Source organism: Armigeres subalbatus, chromosome 3, assembly GCF_024139115.2.
Source record: "Armigeres subalbatus isolate Guangzhou_Male chromosome 3, GZ_Asu_2, whole genome shotgun sequence".
Lineage (NCBI taxonomy): Eukaryota > Metazoa > Arthropoda > Insecta > Diptera > Culicidae > Armigeres > Armigeres subalbatus.
In genome coordinates, this window is record NC_085141.1 from 200,168,542 (window position 1) to 200,189,236 (window position 20,695).

The 20,695-nt window shown below is 41.6% G+C and overlaps 1 protein-coding gene across 1 annotated transcript; it reads left to right on the plus strand.

Moving 5' to 3' along the window:
* The first annotated feature begins 6,886 nt into the window (after positions 1–6,886).
* Positions 6,887–8,632, plus strand: LOC134225996 (uncharacterized). Its single transcript, XM_062706500.1, has 2 exons — positions 6,887–7,803; positions 8,053–8,632. The coding sequence occupies exons 1-2, from the start codon at positions 7,395–7,397 to the stop codon at positions 8,103–8,105; spliced, it is 462 nt and encodes a 153-aa protein (XP_062562484.1). The 5' UTR covers positions 6,887–7,394; the 3' UTR covers positions 8,106–8,632.
* Positions 8,633–20,695: the final 12,063 nt, after the last annotated feature.

Below are 20,695 nucleotides of genomic sequence, written 5' to 3' on the forward strand. Positions count from 1 at the left end.
TCTGTATCTGCACCGGTTGTATGCTGATTAGTGTAATTATTGATCGTTGGCTCTTCGTGACGAAGTCGACAACCTATGTCACTAACCGCCATCGGTGTCCCGTACTCTGTCTCTACGGTTTCATGTGCTGCTACCTCGAATTCATCCGAGCAACTCGAAGCTTCGTCACCAGGATTACTAGTTTCAGCTTCGTCCGAATCGTCATAAGCGATCGGAGCCAATACATACTTGCCTCCACTCGACATGTTGGTTGTTCAATCTGGTTGAGGGAGAAGAAAAAAATGATATACGTTTTACCCTCAACATCTCTAGCACTGGCTTATTACAATATTGTGACAGGAAAATGATAATGTATTCGATTTCTGGTAATTCTTAAAACTTGAATTTTACATAATTATAAGCCATTTCACAGTGACCACATATTTATCTTTCTCTCTTTTTTTTTGACACAAAGTTGTATTCGGTACCAAAAAACAGTGGCGCAATAAGCCCAGAGGTCATTTACGACTCAATTTATGGTACGCACTAACGCAATCATTTTTCTTTTGTTTCAGTGGACATTGGGTATGCACTTTGCAACCAGAATCCATATTTGTTATAGCTGTCCTTTGGAAAGACACACTTTCTGATTACAATAACCACAGCAACTTTCAACTGGTCACTTAGGACTCACTTTGTTTCATGATCGCAAATCATTTCCGGTGTTTCTAAAAAAAGACACACCTTGTGATTAAAATAACCACAACCAGTTTCCAGTGGCCATTCACGACTCACTTTGCGGTTACCAAACCGCAAACCATTTCCGGCGTTCTTGAAAAGATACACCTTGTGATTAAAATAACCACAACCAATTTCCAGTGGCCATTCACGACTCACTTTGCGGTTACCAAACCGCAATCCATTTCCGGTGTTCTCAAGAAGACACACCTTGTGATTTTTTTTATAACCACAACCAGTTTCCAGTGGCCATTCACGACTCACTTTGCGGTTACCTAACCGCAATCCATTTCCGGTGTTCTTAAGAAGACACACCTTGTGATTTTTATAACCACAACCAGTTTCCAGTGGCCATTCGCGACTCACTTTGCGGTTACCCAACCGCAATCCATTTCCGGTGTTCTCAAGAAGACACACCTTGTGATTTTTTTTATAACCACAACCAGTTTCCAGTGGCCATTCACGACTCACTTTGCGTTTACATAACCGCCATCCATTTCCGGTGTTCTTTAAAAGTCACACCTTGTGATAGTCTTTAACCACAACCAGTTTCCAGTGGTCATTTAGGACTCACTTTGCGGTTACCCAACCGCAATCCATTTCCGGTGTTCTCAAGAAGACACACCTTGTGATTTTTTTTATAACCACAACCAGTTTCCAGTGGCCATTACTGGCACACTTTGCGGTTGTTTAACCGCAATCCATTCATTTGATAGATTTTTTTTTTTGACTCACCTGTTTTGCCTTTCTCGTATACAAAGTATACGTAAAGGCTATATGTTCGCTCCAAAAACAAACTTTTTATAGGAGGCTCGGAGACCCATAGTGTTATATACCGATCGACTCAGCTCGACGAATCGAGGTGATGTCTGTGTGTGTATGTGTGTGTGTGTATGGGTGTGTATGTGCGCAAAAGTTTGCCAGCAGTCTAGCCCACTTTTCAGGCACTTACCCTTAACGGATTTGCTTGCAACAAGTTGCATTCGACGCAGAATCCTGTCCCATTGTTTCCTATTGAAAATTGGCTGGATCGGACTATGGGCTCAGAAGTTATGGTCAAAATACTTTTTGTTTAGACAACAACGAGTGGAAAAGTCTAGCCCATTTTTCAGGCACTTACCCTTGACGGATTTGCTTGCAACAAGTTGCATTCGACGCAGAATCCTGTCCCATTGTTTCCTATTGAAAATTTACCCGATCGGACTATGGGTTCAAAAGTTATGGACAAAATACTTTTTTTCATACCAAAAGTGCGTAGAAATTACTAACTCGAAATAAACGAGAAAGGCACCATCACCGCTAGGTGGATTAATCTGGGTTTTTTTTTTTCGTTTACACACGTGCGATTCACAATATTCGTAGTTTGATAACAATTTCCGAAGGTTACGCAGGTCCTCAGAGAGAAAAAACAAAACCACTAAAGGGACGCTCCTGGCAGGATCGCCAAAATGTGGGGGCTTTATGGTCGCTTTCCGGAGAAGCTGCCTAATGCGTCCGTACACTATGACTGGTCGCGATTGATTGAGGACGAGTTAGGTTCGCCGCCTACTGTGATACACGTGTCTTATTGGTGATGCGCATGGCCTGCTGAGATGCGTGTTGTCCGTTAGTGCTTTACCAACGGTCAACCGCTTTATGTTGGACTACTGTCTGTTAACATCTCTATTGTAATGGTGCCAATACCGCACACTCTGCTTTCATCAGTTGTTTGTATGACCTCGAATAATTTCGTGAGACCTAGTTCGGAGTTTCCCTGATTACGAGCCGGGCTTTTGTTATAGAAATGTTCTTCTAGATATTTGAGGATTTTTCCCAGAATATTATCTATCTGTGCTTTCGCTTCAAGTCCCAGACATTGTCGTAGCAATCTAACCCGGTTGCCAAGGTGCAATAAGATGGATTGGCATCTTGGAGGCAATGTACTGGTTACTTCCCCTAATGTTAACTCAAATTCTTGCAGCTTCATCTCACAGATCCTTAACTCCTCTTCCGGGTTGCGTTTCATTGTCCTAATTCCACTATCCTGTTCTTCTTTCTCCTTTTTCATCTTTTCCCTCAATGCTCGGCGTTTCCTCGACATCGAATCGTCCTTACTGAACACGATGTCGCGGACTTCAAGCTCAAAATCCAGTTCTTCTTCATTCAAATGGTCTACTCTAACGTCATAAAAAAAATTCCTAAATTCTCTTCCGATATCATAATCATCTCACCACCTGCCGCCATTTCAAACAAATTATAAGTGTTCACTGAACAAAATATTCGAATTCAATTACAGTACTCCTCACTTTTCCGACTAACCCTTAAATAAGTTCAACTACACGCTTGATGATTGCGATACTTAGTCTAAGTAATTTTAAAGTATAAATAAAAGCTGATAAGAAAATAATACGAAAATAAGAAAAAAAACTAATTCAATGATTGTGGTGGAAGAAATAAACTTGAGACACTATTTACATTAGCTATATACACATTGTTTCCAATCGACCTTTTACTCTTACTCTCCCCCTTGACGCAGACTTGGACAACGATCACGATAATCAACAGAAAATTGTTATCGTGAGTCTCCCTAACAAGTGGAAATATTCAGGATTCGGAAATTCTGAATATTTTTATTTTTCATGGATCGCCAATTGTAACAACCGACTAGCTCAGGGCTAAGTACTCTTGGGGCCGGCTACCACTTACTTTGGGAGGACTCACAACCACAACTGGGACAATGGAAGACCAAGACACCAAGAATGGACCCTCTTTCCGTGAATAAAGTGACACAACACAACTAAATATTCTTATACATATTTATTCATTTTCTCATCCCTTGAAGGTATAGGACGGGAGGGAGGGTGTAGGTTGAGGCCCATTTGCATGCGATAGAGAGAGAGAGGAATGATCGTTTACTTGCCAGTGCTGGATCACCGAGTGGTCGATGGGGGTAGCTTGGGTGGTTCTTGGCGACGATCGGTCTAGAGCGACCTTACGTGTGTTCGATACCGGGACTGCGGTGTATTCGATACCGGGACTGCGATGGCCGCGGTTTGGTTTCTTGCGTCGAACTGTCTGAAGCGGCTTTACGTGTGGTTGCTACCTGGTCTGCGATGGTGTTGATTGCGGTAGAATTACCTTCAAGTGTCCTGCGTGCTTGCTTGGTTGGTTGTAACGACGATTATGGCCAAACAATAGAGTGACGTCCCATGGCTCGTGGGTAGGGCAGCAACAATCGGATATTGGGCTATCCGTAAGCGGGGTGGTCCCACTAGACCTTACAGCAGCCCTCACCTCCAAAGCGTAAGTTGTCACACTCCTACCACGTGTGGCGCGACAATATCAAAGGGGCTTGTCGGCCACCAGCCTATGAGCTCGCCACGATCTGCTCCCGGTGTGGGGTGTTGTGTTTATCCGACCTCCTCGGCCCAAGCTTGTCTGAAGAACTGGGTGCGGCGTGGTCAATGGACTTCGATGATTTCCGGTGACGTCCCTTGGCTCGTGTGTGGGGTAGCAACAATCGGATTTTGGGCTTTCTGTAAGCGGGGGTGATCCCACCGGACCTCACAGAAGCCCTCACCTCCAAAGCGTAAGTTACTACACTCCCACCACGTGTGGCGCGACAAAATGGCGAGGGAACTTGCCGGCCACCAGCCAATGAGCTCGCCACCGTCCGCGCTTTCTGGTGCGAAATAGGGTTATCCACTGCACTTTATGAATCGCGTAAAACTCCACTTTTCGAGCCAATGTCCGAGCTCGTGTCTCGACGATCAGCACAGTCGCGATACCGGAGGCCTCACCACGAACGATCTTCATTCACACTCGAGTTACCGTTCAATTCTCTTCACCATCCAACAAGTTCTCCACAGCCGTTTCACATGCGTTCCGATGTCCAACTCCCTGTCCCCCGGTCTCGCCTTCTCGTTTTTTTCTTTTCTCCTCCGTTTTCTCTCAATTCCTCCTTTCCACCCTCTCTCCCCTTTCAACTTTCTCTATCCCTTTTGATCTGTTTGTTGGTCAGAGATACCAACCTCTAGGAACTGGTTTAGGTGAGTAGTGAGATAGGAACGAGGGACATATCGTAGGACAGACTAATGAAAATTTAAATTTTTGAGCTCAATTACTAGCTAGAATATTCACTTTATTTTCGTCAGAGGTCCATTTTTACTGTAGAAAATCCCCTATATTGTACCCGTTGATGACGGTAACAAGCATCACGCAGAGCTAAGTCTGAGAGAAGCAAACCTCAGTATTAACCTGGAGAAATCCAAGTTCGGAGTGAACAAAATTCCCTTCCTAGGATATCTTCTGAGCACGAGTGGCCTCCGGGCGAACCCTGAGAAAATCAGACCAATCGTGGAATATGAAAGGCCCACTACCGTTACAAAACTCAGAAGATTCCTAGGAATGGCGAATTATTATCGTCGTTTTATAGCCACCTTTAGTGGGGTGACATCCGCCCTAACGGATTTGCTTCAGACCAGCTCGAAAGTCCTTCAATGGAGCGACGCTGTCGAGCTAGCCTTTTGCGAAATAAAGGAGTGCCTAATCTCCTCCCCAATCTTCGGGAGTCCGGACTTTACCCGCGAATTCGTGATCCAAACAGACGCGAGTGATGTGGCCGTTGCCGGTGTGTTAACACAGCAACAAGAAGGCGGGGAACGGGTAATCTCCTACTACTCGCACAAGTTAACGACACCGCAAAAAAAACTACCACGCGGCAGAGAAAGAGGCTCTGGCGGCGATTCTAGCCATCGAGGCATTCAGAGGGTATGTAGAGGGGTATCATTTTACCCTTATTACAGATTCTTCTGCTCTCACCCATGTTCTCAATTCCAAATGGAAGGTAGGATCAAGGTGTAGCAGATGGGCTCTAGATCTCCAACAACACGATGTGACCGTGGTGCACCGAAAGGGAAAGGAGAATGTGGTCCCGGATGCTTTGTCGCGGAGTGTTGCTGCGGTCCAGGACGCGTCTTCTACATCTTGGTACTCCTCCATGCTGAGAAAATGTCCGAAAACCGGACGATTACGTCGATTTTAGGGTGGAAAATGGCAAATTGCTAAAGTTCGTAGCGACGTAAACGACGGTAAACTCTATGATTCGTGCTTTGAATGGAAGCTAATTCCAACGACAGAGGAAATCGACAAGATTCTACAGGAGAATCGCGATTCTGTTTTTCACCCAGGCTACGACCCAAGTAACACCGAAAACATCATTATTCTTCCTTTTTTCTTCCTTCTTCCTTCTTCCTTCTTCATTCTTAATTTTTCCTTCTTCCCCTGTCCTTCTTCCTGCTTAATGTTGCCTTCTTCTCCTTCCTTCCTAATTTTTCCTTCTTCTCCTTCCTTCTTAATTTTTCCTTCTTATTTTTCCTTCTTCTCCTTCCTTCTTAATTTTTCCTTCTTATTCTTCCTTCCTCCTTCTAACTTTTTTCTTCTTCCTTCTTCCTTCTTCATTCTTCATTTTCTTCCTTCTTTCTCCCGTCTTCCTTTATTCTTCTACTTTCTTTCTTCCTTCTTCTTCCTTCTCTCTTCTTCCTTCTTCCTTTTTTCTTCTTCCTTCTTCGTTTTTACTTCTTCCTTCTTCTTTCTACCTTCTTCCTTCTTCCTTCTTCTTTGTTGCTTCGTCCTTGTTTCTTCTTTCTTCTTCCTTTTTCTTTCTTCTTTCTTCCTTCTTCTTTTTTCTTCTTTCTTCCTTCTTCTTTCTTATATATATATATATATATATATATATATATATATATATATGTGTGTATATATATATATATATACAGCGATTCCACGGGAAAAGAATAGAGTTGAAAAATAGTTGTCCAATTTTGCTCAATATCGCTTGGTATGTTCTTCATCGAAAATAATTAGACCCGTATTTTTATTTTTTATTAGGATGACCATGTTCGATATAGGGTTACCAGAAAAATCGCTATTTTTCGAAATTTTTATTTTAAAAAACTTTTGAACCACTGGATCGATTTGCAATATTTTTTATGGATAGAAAGCTTATTACTTCTAGTTCTTACTAAAATTTTTGGTTTGGTGTATTGGTGCACTCAAATTTGCTAAAATGGTCAAAATATTCGTTTTTATGATTTTGAAATGTTGGACCACAACGACTATATATTTTATATTTTTTATGAAAATTTAAATATTTTTACATAACATATCAAAAATTAGAAATGTTCATCGAGCCGTTTTTGAGTTACATTTTTTTGAAAATTTCAATTTTTCTGCCCATACACACATGGAATGAACGTTATTCTCCACTATTTCAAATAGCTCAAATTAAATCAAAAGTATGAAAATGTTATTCAAGAGTGTTTGTTTGGTCTCGTTTATTAGAAGAATTTACGAATCGCAATAGTTGAAAATAATTCAATCGGAATAGTCTGGTGTTGTTATTGATGACTTCATTCTCCAAAATCGGCAATGCAATATGTCATTTTTCAAAAAGGTTGGTTTTCAGCGATCCATACAATAGGTTACCTGCTTTGTTTATATGTTTTCAATATTTTTGATGCAAGTAATTCATTGTATTTTCTTTTTTGATTATGATTCATCTGTCTCCTTTTCCTTGTTCACTCTACCTAAATGATACCCAAAGGGACTATTTAAAGTGGTCTATAAGATAAAGTATATGTCAGTCAAGAAAATCAGTGAAATTGTCCAGTTCCAATTGTCCAGAAACGTTTAATACAATGAAGCACGAATGCTCAAATTGCCATGTTTGGAGTAATTGTTACAGGGAACTTACTCCTAAACTGTATGATTATGCAGCGGAAAGGAGAATAAAATTGGATAAAAGCTGTTCCCACATTTGTAATACCTGCTATTGCCGACTTTATCGCATTATCAAGAAAAGAAACGAGCCAGCAGCTCCAAGTGCAGTTAATATAGAATGTGAAAATCAAGAACTCACCGTTTCTGAACCATCGAAACTTGATGATCTCGCCGTTGCCGGACCATCAGACACCAATAATTTCGCCGTGGCGGGACCATCTAGAGTGAACAATTTCGCCGCACCAGCAAACATCAATAATGGTGGTTTCGAAATAATCGATCCCAATGCCGCTGGATCATCGGAAATTGACGCTGTTCCTAGTGTTGGTAAGTAGAATAATCTCTTCTTTTTGTTCATTCAGACATCATGATTTGCTACGTTATACTAGTTGTACTCGATTATTCAGAAAATTGAAAAAAACATCAGTTCCGTATAATCTTACCTAATCCGACCTAGTAGCTCAATTTGTAGAGCAGTTGCCTATCATGCAACAAAATAGAATAATCGAATACAATATGTATTACATTATATGAAGAAACATGCTCCTAATAGTTATTTTTCCATCTTGTTTTCAGAATCTTTGTTTTCTTTGGAATCAACGAGTGCTGAATCAATTGGTAGCTGGTAGAATGTTAAATTAATGTTTAAAACCCTTAAGGACAAGAAACTTATTCATAACCATTTAAAAACGTATAATGACTTGTTTTTAAAATACTTTGTGAAAATCCTACAGAGAAATGTTGGTTGAAAACCTGTGCTCATTGCCCGGGTACGCAGACACTGGAGAATGACCTGATGCATTTTCTTGAAAATGTCGATTCCTTAGAATTTAAACAATGTGAAAATCAAGAACTCACCGTTTCTGAACCATCGAAACTTGATGATCTCGCCGTTGCCGGACCATCAGACACCAATAATTTCGCCGTGGCGGGACCATCTAGAGTGAACAATTTCGCCGCACCAGCAAACATCAATAATGGTGGTTTCGAAATAATCGATCCCAATGCCGCTGGATCATCGGAAATTGACGCTGTTCCTAGTGTTGGTAAGTAGAATAATCTCTTCTTTTTGTTCATTCAGACATCATGATTTGCTACGTTATACTAGTTGTACTCGATTATTCAGAAAATTGAAAAAACATCAGTTCCGTATAATCTTACCTTATCCGACCTAGTAGCTCAATTTGTAGAGCAGTTGCCTATCATGCAACAAAATAGAATAATCGAATACAATATGTATTACATTATATGAAGAAACATGCTCCTAATAGTTATTTTTCTTTGTTTTCTTTGGAATCAACGAGTGCTGAATCAATTGGTAGCTGGTAGAATGTTAAATTAATGTTTAAAACCCTTAAGGACAAGAAACTTATTCATAACCATTTAAAAACGTATAATGACTTGTTTTTTAAAATACTTTGTGAAAATCCTACAGAGAAATGTTGGTTGAAAACCTGTGCTCATTGCCCGGGTACGCAGACACTGGAGAATGACCTGATGCATTTTCTTGAAAATGTCGATTCCTTAGAATTTAAACAATGGAAGCAAACAGATCGTTGCCATTTAAATTCAATGCGAATGGATGCAGAAGAGTATGTGGAAACATTTTTAGAAAAATTAAGCGAATTATCTCCGCATAATTTTATTGCAGAGCAACAAGGAAACTACTTAAAACAACTTAAAATTAATTTGGAAGCAACTGATTGCATTATAATTGCTGACTTCTCTGAAAATTACTCTTTTGTTATTCAGGACGCTATACAAGGTTTTCATTGGGCAAACCCTCAATGCACAATCCATCCTTTTGCCATATATTATAAGGATGAAGCACAAAATTTAAAGTTTACAAGCTTCATAGCAATCGCAGAATTTACTAAACATAACCATGTTGCCGTTCGGCTGTTTATAACAAATTGTGTGAATTTCATTAAAAAACCCAGATTAATCCACCTAGCAGTGATGATGCCTTTCTCGTGCATTATAAAATATATTGAAAAAATCACTTTAAAAAGGTCAAAAAAGCTCTTTGGGTGAATAGATCACATTTTTTCGATCATTTTTAATATTTTTGCCTTGCCACCATTCAAAAACAATTGTTTTTTGATTTTTTTTCAAGGGGACCTGTGGGAAAAAACAATGATTTTCAATAATTCCGAAAAGCAATGATCGGGCCCATTTTCAATAGCAATCAATTCCCTGTCGAATGCAACTTGTTGCGAGTAAATCGGATAATTCTAAGTTGTAAAACGTGTGTCTACAAAATTTGTACACATACACATACATACACAAAAAACAGACGTCACCTCAGTTTGTCGAGCTGAGTAGATCGGTATATAACACTATGGGTCTCCGGGCCTTCTATCAAAAGTTTTTTGGAGCAATCATATAGCCTTTCGGTACAACTTTGTTGTACGAGAAAGGAAAAATGCATATGTTACAAATATGCGATCGTGGGTAAATAGTACAATAATTAGCGCAGCGGCACGTTTTAAAAATACATTATAAAATACAATATGGATTAACTGTCCAGACAGCGCGTCTACAATTGTTTTAGGGCCGATTCCCACGTAGTGTTTTTCACCAATGTAATATTAAAGTTCAATAAAACTAGTTGTATGTCATACATTGATTTTGCATGCCTTTGTGTAATAATTGTACAAGTACATTTGTGAAAATTAACAACACAATTCACATAAATATCAATGGAAAAAAGCCGCATAATATGGAAATAGTGAGGTGTATGAAAACGAATGTTATGTTCAAATCACCCAAATGCCCAAACTACACCATCATTCCACCCAAACCACCCAACCCAATAAGCAGTTAGCCTCAATGACACGCCTCTTCTTTCCTTCCAAAGCAGGAAAAATGGCAGCAAACGTAACGAGCGCACGAGAAAGCATGTACGAATGCGATTTTATTTCCAACGATGAAATTTTTACAACTGTGTTGATGCGAGCGGATAAAGTCATCGGCTTCGGTCTCTATAGCGCGTGTGTTAGTTTTCGTGTTCCACATTTGAAGCTTTGGAAAGCTTTGCTTGAGAGGTTAGCATCATCAATAAAGCACGAAAGAAGCAACCCAAACTTTAATGCTGTCAGTATACACGGTGCGAAATTTATTCATTGAATGTGGAAATGCTACACACTTAATTTGTTTTACTCAATATTGTGCGGTTACTTGCTGAGTTTTTTTTACTTTATTAAACTGTTTTTTTTAATCTACAGATTATATTCAACACCATACTTGCTAAATGGACACGGTCGGTTAAAGTGGCTGGTCCTTATTGCCTGATTTTCTCAAAATTGCACGCGGCGAACCTTTCATGAAAGGTACCGCCGCGCTTTCTGCACCCCGTTTACTTGATTCTTATGGATGAATAGCATTGCGGTGTATCGTTTGTCGCGGCCGTTTTGTGCAAGTACCCATTTGGGAACATTACAAACGCCGCGCAGTGTATCATATCCAGAAAATCTGACAATAAAGTGTTCGTGAAAGTAGTCGTTAGATTATTCGCTGTTGGTTTGAGCGAGACAGAGTATATGACAAAAAAATCAACCAGCAACTTGCGGTTTTTGGTTCGAAATGAACGTTTGTCAGCAATGGAATAATCCATCTAGATTTTCTACTAGATGGCGTTTTGCTGTACTATAAATCTCGCATAACTTTTCAAAAGGGCCTAAGTAACATTTTTTTTAATGAATTAATTTGAGTACTGCAATCAACAGAACAACATGAAAACTATTGATTGCAGTATTCAAATTAATTCATGAAAAAAATGTTACTTAGGTGATTTTGAAAAGTTATGCGAGAAATGTAATAGAAATGCATGAAGCCAAATAGGACTTTTTGGGAACTTGCAAGTGTTCTTATTGTTAAGTTGACTTTTTGTCAATTTATTGGTCAATACTTGGTGCTGTAAAAAGAAAAATGCATACTTAGGTTTTCCAAATCTGATGCAGACTGTCTTTTGAAAAGGGTCAAACTTGTTTTTACTGATTTTTTCAAATGGATATAATCGATAAACGACGCTTCCTACAAAAAAGTGTTGTATGGGTGACTGTCGCAAAATCATTCAAACTTTCTAATAAAACTTTTTGAAAAACTCTAAATAGAACCCTACACTAAAAAAATCAATTTAAAAAAATAAAAGTCAATTTGCAAAAAAAACGCTCTTTTTGATTTGGAAGAAATTTTGTCTCAAGATAGGTGATTATATTCCCTACCAACCGTCCATACATCGCAAGCCGGGCACTTTTAAGGGAAAAAAGTTTTTCTAACAAAAACTTTTTCTTGACGGAATTGATTTTTTCAGTGTCTTTAAGGGGTGGATTTAACATATGTATACATATATACTCATATTAAGTATTCCTGTACAGTCAGGCAGAGTACAATGTTTTGGTCGTAACTGGTCGCAACTAAAGAAGCTAATAATGGAATATAATATTTTTTGAAGATATAAACCCCTTTTTAATATTACTCTTAGTTTAAAAACAAACTATATTTAGTGACTAAATTAGACAATGTATCATAAAAATAGATTTGCTTGGGGTTCTATAACGATGGCTTTCATTGGTTTAGTTTCAGATGAAAATACACTGAAAATAATTCCGACAAGAAAAAGTTTTTGTTAGAAAAACTTTTTTTTCTTAAGAGTGCCCAGCTTGCGATTTATGGACGGTTGGTAGGGAACATAATCACCTATCTTGAGACAAAATTTCATTTAAATAAAAAAGAGCATTTTTTCGCAAATCGACTTTAAAATTTTTAAACTGATTTTTGTCAGTGTAGGGCTCAATTTGGATTGTTTCCGATAGTTTCACTAGAAATTTTGACTGATTTTGCGATGGTCACCCATACAACACTTTTTTGTGGGATGCGTCGTTTTTCTATTATATCCATTTGAAAATATTAGCAAAAAAAATTTCAGCTCTTTTCAAAGGATAGTCTAGATTAAATTTGGAAAAACATTTTTGTTTTCATTTCGGATCATCTGGTGATTTTTCATTTCTTACTTCTTACTTTACACTCCTCACTTCGCACTTCTCACGTCTCACTTTTCACTTCTCACTGCTCACATCGGCCCATAGGGAAAGAAATGGCAGAAATGACGCTTAACTTTTAAAAAGAACATATGTCACCTTTTTTCATGAATTAATTTGTGTACCGCAATCAAAAGCTATCATATTGGTCTGTTGATCGCAATATTAAAATTCATTCATGAAAATATGTTTCTTAGGTCATTTTGAAAAAATAAACTAGAATTTTCAGTGTATACATGAAATCTTAAAATAGGTACTTTTTAACTCATTAATGGGTTTCTATGTTTCTTTGTGAAGTTTTTTTTTCTTCCGTGTAAGCTGTATATTCTATGCTGTCAGTGTGCCGGTTTCGAATAAATTGTGTCTTGGGAGAACATAACCTAGAAAATCGATAGCTTATTTGTTACGAAATAATGATGTCTCATAACTCTTTGAATATTTACTATTTTTTGAGCCGTGCCATCATTATGAAATTCAATAGCGAACAAGAAGAAAATATTCCCCATCGAATGCAACTTGTTGTAGCAAAATCGATTCAGGTTTAGTACTAGAAAAATTGTCTAATGTTTCAATGTGCACACACATACGCACACACACACACACACGGACAGACAGACATTTGCTCAGTTTGTCGAGCTGAATCGAATGGTATATAATACTATGGGTCTACAAGCGCTCTATAAAAAGTACGTTTTGGGAGTGAAATGAAAGCCTTTCAGGTACAACTTTGTTGTACGAGAAAGGCAAAAAGCTACCTTACCTGAAAAATATCCATTTTTTTTCTGATGGATCAGGCAGTCAATACGAAAATAAGATGACTGCTTTCAATTTGTGCCACATGTACAAAGACTTCGGTCTTAAAGCAGAGTGGAACTTTTTTACCACTTGCCATGGAAAAGGGCCTTGTGACGCTTTAGGAGGTGTTCTAAAGCGAAACGCTTCAAAAGCTAGTTTACAAGGCCATCATTTTACAACTGCATACGAACTTTACTCTTGGGCAGTTTCTAAAGTAGATTCCAAAATATATTACGAGTTTTTCTCGGAAAAGGATTACAATGCAATGGAAAAGAAAATAAAGAACCGTTATACTCGTGTAAAACAAATCTCTGGGACACAATCGTTTCATTACTTTAAGCCACAAAATGAAAATTACATTATCGTGAAACGGTTTTCGTTTTCAGATGAAGAAAAGTGTGTTAAATTGTAAGAATTTTGCTATGTAATATTTTTTTTGATGAATTATGAAAAATAAAAATAATCAAATTAAATACTGAGTTTTAATTGAAGGTAATCAGAGAAAACCATTGCTTGTAGTCTAAAGCTTTGAGATTTGAGCTACCATTCCTCAATATAGCAGAACCAAGATTCTCTCAGACAGCGCTGGTTGTCAAATTTTTAATAATACCAATGGAAAGCATTCATTACACAAAGAATTTCAACGTAGATTTCATTGGTCGGAAAAATTGTGTTTTTTGGACTTCAAAATTGATTTTTTAACTTCACTAAATATAAAAAAAGTTCTACACGCTAAAAAAAAGATATTCTAGTTTCAGTTCGGTTCACTCAAAATGATCCTTTTGTGGAATAATTCAAAATAGTTAAGTTTACTCAGTCATGGTTTACGCTACCACTCAAATTCGGCATGAGTGCCTCTGCAACCCTTATGAGCACTCATGCTGAATTAGGACGCTAACGGACCATTGTGGTTCCAGTTAAAGCGTAAACCATGGTTGAGTAAACCCTAGCAATGTTGGTCTCTGCTTTTAAACAATTTGAGGGTGATTTATAGTTCTTACATTTAATGAGGTCAGAATTGGACAAGCCTCCCCTACTTTTGATAGGTACATTACTTCACAAATAAAACTAGATTTAAGAGTAACACAAAAACGGCTCGATGAACATTTCTAATTTTTTGATATGTTATCAAAAAATGTTTGAATTTTCATAAAAAAATATAAAAATATATAGTCGTTGTGGTCCAACATTTCAAAAATCATAAAAAACGAATATTTTGGCCATTTTAGCAAATTTGAGTACACCAATACACCAAACCAATATTGTTAGTAAAAACTAGAAGTAATAAGCTTTCTATCCATAAAAAAAACATTGCAAACCGATGCAGTGGTTCAAAAGTTATGATTTTTTTTTAAATAAAAAATTTCGAAAAATAGCGATTTTTCTGGTAACCCTATATCAAACATGGTCACCCTAATAAAAAAAATAAAAAAATACGGGTCTAATTATTTTCGATGAAGAACATACCAAGCGATTTTGAGCAAAATTGGACAACTTTTTTTTTCAACTCTATTCTTTTCCCGTGGAATCGCTGATATATATATATATATATATATATATATATATATATATATATATATATATATATATATATATATATATATATATATATATATTAGGGGCAGCAGGGACTTTGTCCAAGGCTTGACGACCCCTCCCCATGGCCACTGCGAGTTAGACCGGGACCATCGTCCCTAACCCCTAATCCCAAGGCGTCAAGCGACCCGTGCCGAGGGGATGCATGGCCAGGGGGTGAAATAATAAGCTAGGCCTTTAACGGAGCCTGTTGGGTACCTGGGCCCCTCTTATAGTAATTGTCCCTTACCGCGTCATGCTGGGCTCTGGCGTGGTGGACCTCTTTTCCCGAGCAATTCGTGGGACCAAAATGGAAAACCAAGTCAATTCTTCAATTAGTGGTAGTAGAGTAGGCGACAACCCCTTCGCAAGAGGTGGGTTGTTCAGGTCTCCGCCTAGGAGGCCAGAGGCAATAGTCGGCAGCTCAGTGCGCAGCGCCAGCGTGAGTCACTTAACCTTCCTCTCGGCTAAAAAAACGCCGGTAGAGGTTATTGACGGCCCATGGCTTGTGGAGGCGATGAAGCGCAAACGCGATGGGCTTTCGGCCTTCGAGGTGGCGACGGAACAGCTGGACGCCATCATCGAAGCATAATACCAGTAAGGACCTCAAGTAAGGGCCAAGTGTAAACCCGTGAAATCGGTGGAGTCGAGGTCTACCCAGACTGAGGCCCAAGGATTCGCGAACTCGGGCAAGGTCGAATCGACCGAAGGCGTGCCAGCGAAGACAATACAATAGGGTTGCAATAAAATATCATAGAAATACAATAAATTTTATTGATGAACATTGAATTCTATTGTTTTTATATCATACCAATCAAAGTGTCATATTGTTGTTCCAATAGACGCACAATAAATGCTATTGCCAGTAAAATATCGGCAATAGAATTACAATAAATTCAATTGTAATAGCAAAAATTTGTTCGAGAAAAAAATCGATTTTTCTATTGTAAAGATACATAACAACCCCTATTTTCTATTGAAAAACTGCCATTTACAATAGGCTATATGGTGGAGAACGATATTCTTTAATGTTATTCTAATGTGAGCCACAATAGAGTTTACCGTAATTCCCATTAATTTCAGCGTACGGTTACAATAATTTCTATTGTAGTTCTTTTGGGATTTTTTATTAGGGTGGTGCCAAAGTCTACCCAGACTGAGGCTCAAGTATTTGCAGGTACGTCGGGGGTGACTGCTCCAACGGAGCAGACACAAAAACGGGGAAGACAGTCTCCAGGGGATGAGCTCCCTGGGGGCCGCTCCAAAACGCGGAGGGTTACTACCCCAAGCAAGGGTAGTGGGGTTAGGAAGCTGAACCCCGGCCAGGTACCTCCAAAACCGAGGGAGGAAGGACCTGGAAAGGTCCGTCCACCCAGGAAAGACGGCGGTAAGGGATTACGGCAGGCTGAGAGTTCTCAGCCGCACCAGACCAGGGAAATAGAGGGGGATGACGCCTCCTGGACCCTGGTCACGAATAAGAGGAAATCGAAGACGTCAAGGGCCGAAAAGAAGGCCCAGGCGAGGGTAACAAGAAGTCTAGGGTAGGCGCCAATCGCTCCAGGGGCGATGCCCTAGTCATCACGGCGGACAAGGCTAAGTACTCGGACGTCTTGAAGGCGATGAGGAGTGACGTCAAGCTCGGTGAACTCGGCGCCGACGTACGTCGAATAAGACGTACCCGGATGGGCGAGATGATCCTCGAGCTGAAGTGGGGCGTCTCGCAAAAGGGTGCCGCCTACAAGAAGTTGGCGGAGGAAGTCCTAGGCGAGACGGTCAAGGTGAGGGCACTCACTACGGAGGTGAATCTAAAGGTTAAAGACCTGGACGAGATCACCGAAGTCGAAGAGCTCGTCACGGCACTGCGGCGACAGTGTGAAGTGGAGACGCCCACCGCAGCCGTTCGGCTACGGAAGGGTCTGGCAAGGACGCAGGTAGCATTGGTTCGGCTATCTGCAGCGGACGCCTCCAAGGTAGTCAAGTTAGGGAGCGTCAAGGTGGGATGGTCGGTATGCCCTGTGGGCATATATCATTATCTCAATTGGAAACAAATTGGGGGAAGGGACATTTAACATATTTTTATTCTCGTTTCAGAGAGCGAACAATGGCGCTTAAACCTAGGCTTATTAGCCAGGGCAAGATTAATAGCTTTGCCCCATCCCAAGGAAATCAACAATGGAGTGACATAAATTTCTTAGCATGGTCACTCCCAACGTCTATTCAAACCTATTATATCATTTGCTTATGATGATACTCCTTAACTATATACCCTACCAACCATCCAACTCCTTGACATCTATGAGGGCGTCGGTGAGTCGCTGGCCTGAGTCTTTAAAAAAAAAATGACATCTTATAATGTATCCGTGTGCTGCTCTTTTATTAATATTATTATTAATGAGTGTCCTGAGCTTATAAGCTACATATACATCGACTTTTAAATAAAGTTAAACTTAATTTGAAATATGTCATTCCCAACATTTGTCGTTTTCTCTGTATGTTTACATCTGTTTCCATCATTTACCGACTAAATTTTCTCAAATTTATCGTATGTCTCGTTCGATTTCGATAATCTATCATATATAACACACGATGCCGGAGAAATTCATATCTTAAAGCATCTATTTTGCCCAGCAGCATTGAATTGTTAAAAAGCATTGTTTATACATCTTACTTGTTCGCCATTTTGATTAAAACATGGTTTAATTTCAAAACATTGAATGTTTAAGTAACGTATGTTTATTATTATAAAAATAATCATGAAAAAACCCTGATTAATCCACCTAGCGGTGATGGTGCCTTTCTCGTGCATTATAAAATAGTATTTTGGCCATTACTCTTGAGCCCATAGTCCGATCTGGCCAATTTTCAATAGGAAACAATGGTAGAGTATCCTGCGTTCAATGCAACTTGCTGCGAGTAAATCGGTTAAGGATATGTGCCTGAAAAATGAGTGACATTTTTTTCTGTGAAAAAAGTGCTATTTTGGCCATAACTTCTGAGCCCATATTCCGATCTGACCAATTTTCAATAGGAAACAATGACAGAGTGTCCTGCATCGAATGCAACTTGTTGCGAGTAAATCGGTTAAGTATAAGTACCTGAAAATTGAGACAGACACACACACACACACACACACACACACACACACACACACACACACACACACACACACACACACACACACACACACACACACACACACACACACACACACACACACACACACACACACACACACACACACACACACACACACACACACACACACACACACACACACACACACACACACACACACACACACAGGGACACACAGGGGGCAGCAGGGACTTTGTCCAAGGGCTTGACGACCCCTCCCCATGGCCACTGCGAGTTAGACCGGGACCATCGTCCCTAACCCCTAATCCCAAGGCGTCAAGCGACCCGTGCCGAGGGGATGCATGGCCAGGGGGTGAAATAATAAGCTAGGCCTTTAACGGAGCCTGTGGGGTACCTGGGCACCCTCCACAGTAATTGTCCCTTACCGCGTTATGCTGGGCTCTGGCGTGGTGGACCTCTTTTCCCGAGCAACTCGTGGGACCAAAATGGAAAACCAAGTCAATTCTTCAATTAGTGGTAGTAGTGTAGGCGACAACCCCTTCGCAAGAGATGGGTTGTTCAGGTCTCCGCCTAGGAGGCCAGAGGCAATAGTCGGCAGCTCAGTGCGCAGCGCCAGCGTGGGTTATTCAACCTTCCTCTCGGCTATAAAAACGCCGGAAGGGGTTATTGACGGCCCATGGCTTGTGAAGGCGATGAACCGCAAACGCGATGGGCTTTCGGCCTTCGAGGTGGCGACGGAACAGCTGGACGCCATCATCGACTTCGCGTCATCGAAGCATAATATCAGCAAGGACCTCAAGAGGAGCTTGCAGAAACTTCGAAAGTCTATGCTGGACGCCAAGCTGGAGAGGGCGGTCGGGACGGCCAAGTGTAAACCCGTGAAATCGGTGGAGTCGAGGTCTACCCAGACTGAGGCCCAAGGATTCGCGGACTCGGGCAAGGTCGAGTCGACCGAAGGCGTGCCAGCTAAGACGGTGGTGCCAAAGTCTACCCAGACTGAGGCTCAAGTATTTGCGGGTACGTCGGGGGTGACTACTCCAACGGAGCAGACACAAAAACGGGGGAGACAGTCTCCAGGGGATGAGCTCCCTGGGGGCCGCTCCAAAACGCGGAGGGTTACTACCCCGAACAAGGGTAGTGGGGCTGGGAAGCTGAACCCCGGTCAGGTACCTCACAAACCGGGGGAGGAAGGACCTGGAAAGGTCCGTCCACTCAGGCAAGACGGTGGTAAGGGGTTACGGCAGGCTGAAAGTTCTCAGCCGCACCAGACCAGGGAAATAGAGGGGAATGACGCCTCCTGGACCCTGGTCAAGAACAAGAGGAAACCGAAGACGTCAAGGGCCGAAAAGAAGGCCCAGGCGAATGAGGGTAGCAAGAAGTCTAGGGTAGGCGCCAATCGCTCCAGGGGCGATGCCCTAGTCATCACGGCGGACGAGGCTAAGTACTCGGATGTTTTGAAAGCGATGAGGCGTGACGTCAAGCTCGGTGAACTCGGCGCCGACGTACGTCGAATAAGACGTACCCGGATGGGCGAGATGATACTCGAGCTGAAGCGGGGCGTCTCGCAAAAGGGCGCCGCCTACAAGAAGTTGCAAGAAGTTGGCGGCGGAGGTCCTAGGCGAGACGGTCAAGGTGAGGGCACTCACGACGGAGGTGAATCTAAGGGTTAAAGACCTGGACGAGATCACTGAAGTCGAAGAGCTCGTCACGGCACTGCGGCGACAGTGTGAAGTGGAGACGCCCACCGCAGCCGTTCGGCTACGGAAAGGTCCGGCAGGGACGCAGGTAGCATTGGTTCGGCTACCTGCAGCGGACGCCTAGTTCAGTTAGGGAGCGTCAATGTGGGATGGTCGATGTGCCCTGTGAGCATATAGGAGCAACGCGAAGTTTGCTTCAAGTGCCTGGAACCGGGGCACAAGCAATGGGACTGCAAAGGCCCTGACAGATGCAATCTCTGCCGACGCTGCGGCACAATGCTGCACGAACCCTCCCAATTGTTTGATTTGTTCCAGCAAAGATGTGAACAGCAAGCACCCCATGGGGGCTCGATGTGCCCGGCGTTTAAGCGTGCTGCAAAATCAAAGTGCAGGTAAAGCAGCTGGCTTGCTCGGCTTCGCCCGAGTGTTTGGTGTGCGCAGGTTTAGAGGAAACGGCGGAACACGTGTTGTTCGTGTGCTCACGTTTTCGCGCAATGCGTGACCACATGCTTGCCACATGTGGTCTGGACACTACCCCGGACAACCTAGTTCGGAGGATGTGTAAAGACGAAGTTGGCTGGAACGCCGTTTTATCGGCTATCGCCCAAATCGTCTCGGAGCTACACAGAAGGTGGCGCGTGGACTCAAGGATGGCTAGTTCAGGCGCAAATAAGAGGTGGTCCAAGGGATCGGAGTCGGCTTCATGGGTCATACCGGTGGTCATGCTCTGTGGTCGAACTCATGGTATCGTCGCTTTCGCGGCGTCGGTCAACCGGGCGGGTTCCGAGCCCGAGGACGGAAAGGGGTCCTCGTCAAGGCTGGGGCAGGCGTAGGCACCGCGTCGGCAAGTCCCTCTGTGTGCTGGCGAATAGGCCCTATCGCAGAAAGGTCAATTTGGGGTGCACGCGGCATCATCATTCTTGATACCAGTCGTGCAGAGGGAAGCAGGCGCGAAGTCGACCCTGCCCACCTTCCGAGGACATAGGGCGTGGTAAGGCCACCTGGAAAGCCGGC

Coding starts and splice junctions, on each gene's coding strand:
- LOC134225996 (XM_062706500.1), top strand. CDS start 7,395: ATGAAGCACGAATGCTCAAATTGCCATGTTTGGAGTAATTGTTACAGG. Junction 7,804..8,052: donor TGACGCTGTTCCTAGTGTTG/GTAAGTAGAATA, acceptor TCTTGTTTTCAG/AATCTTTGTTTTCTTTGGAA.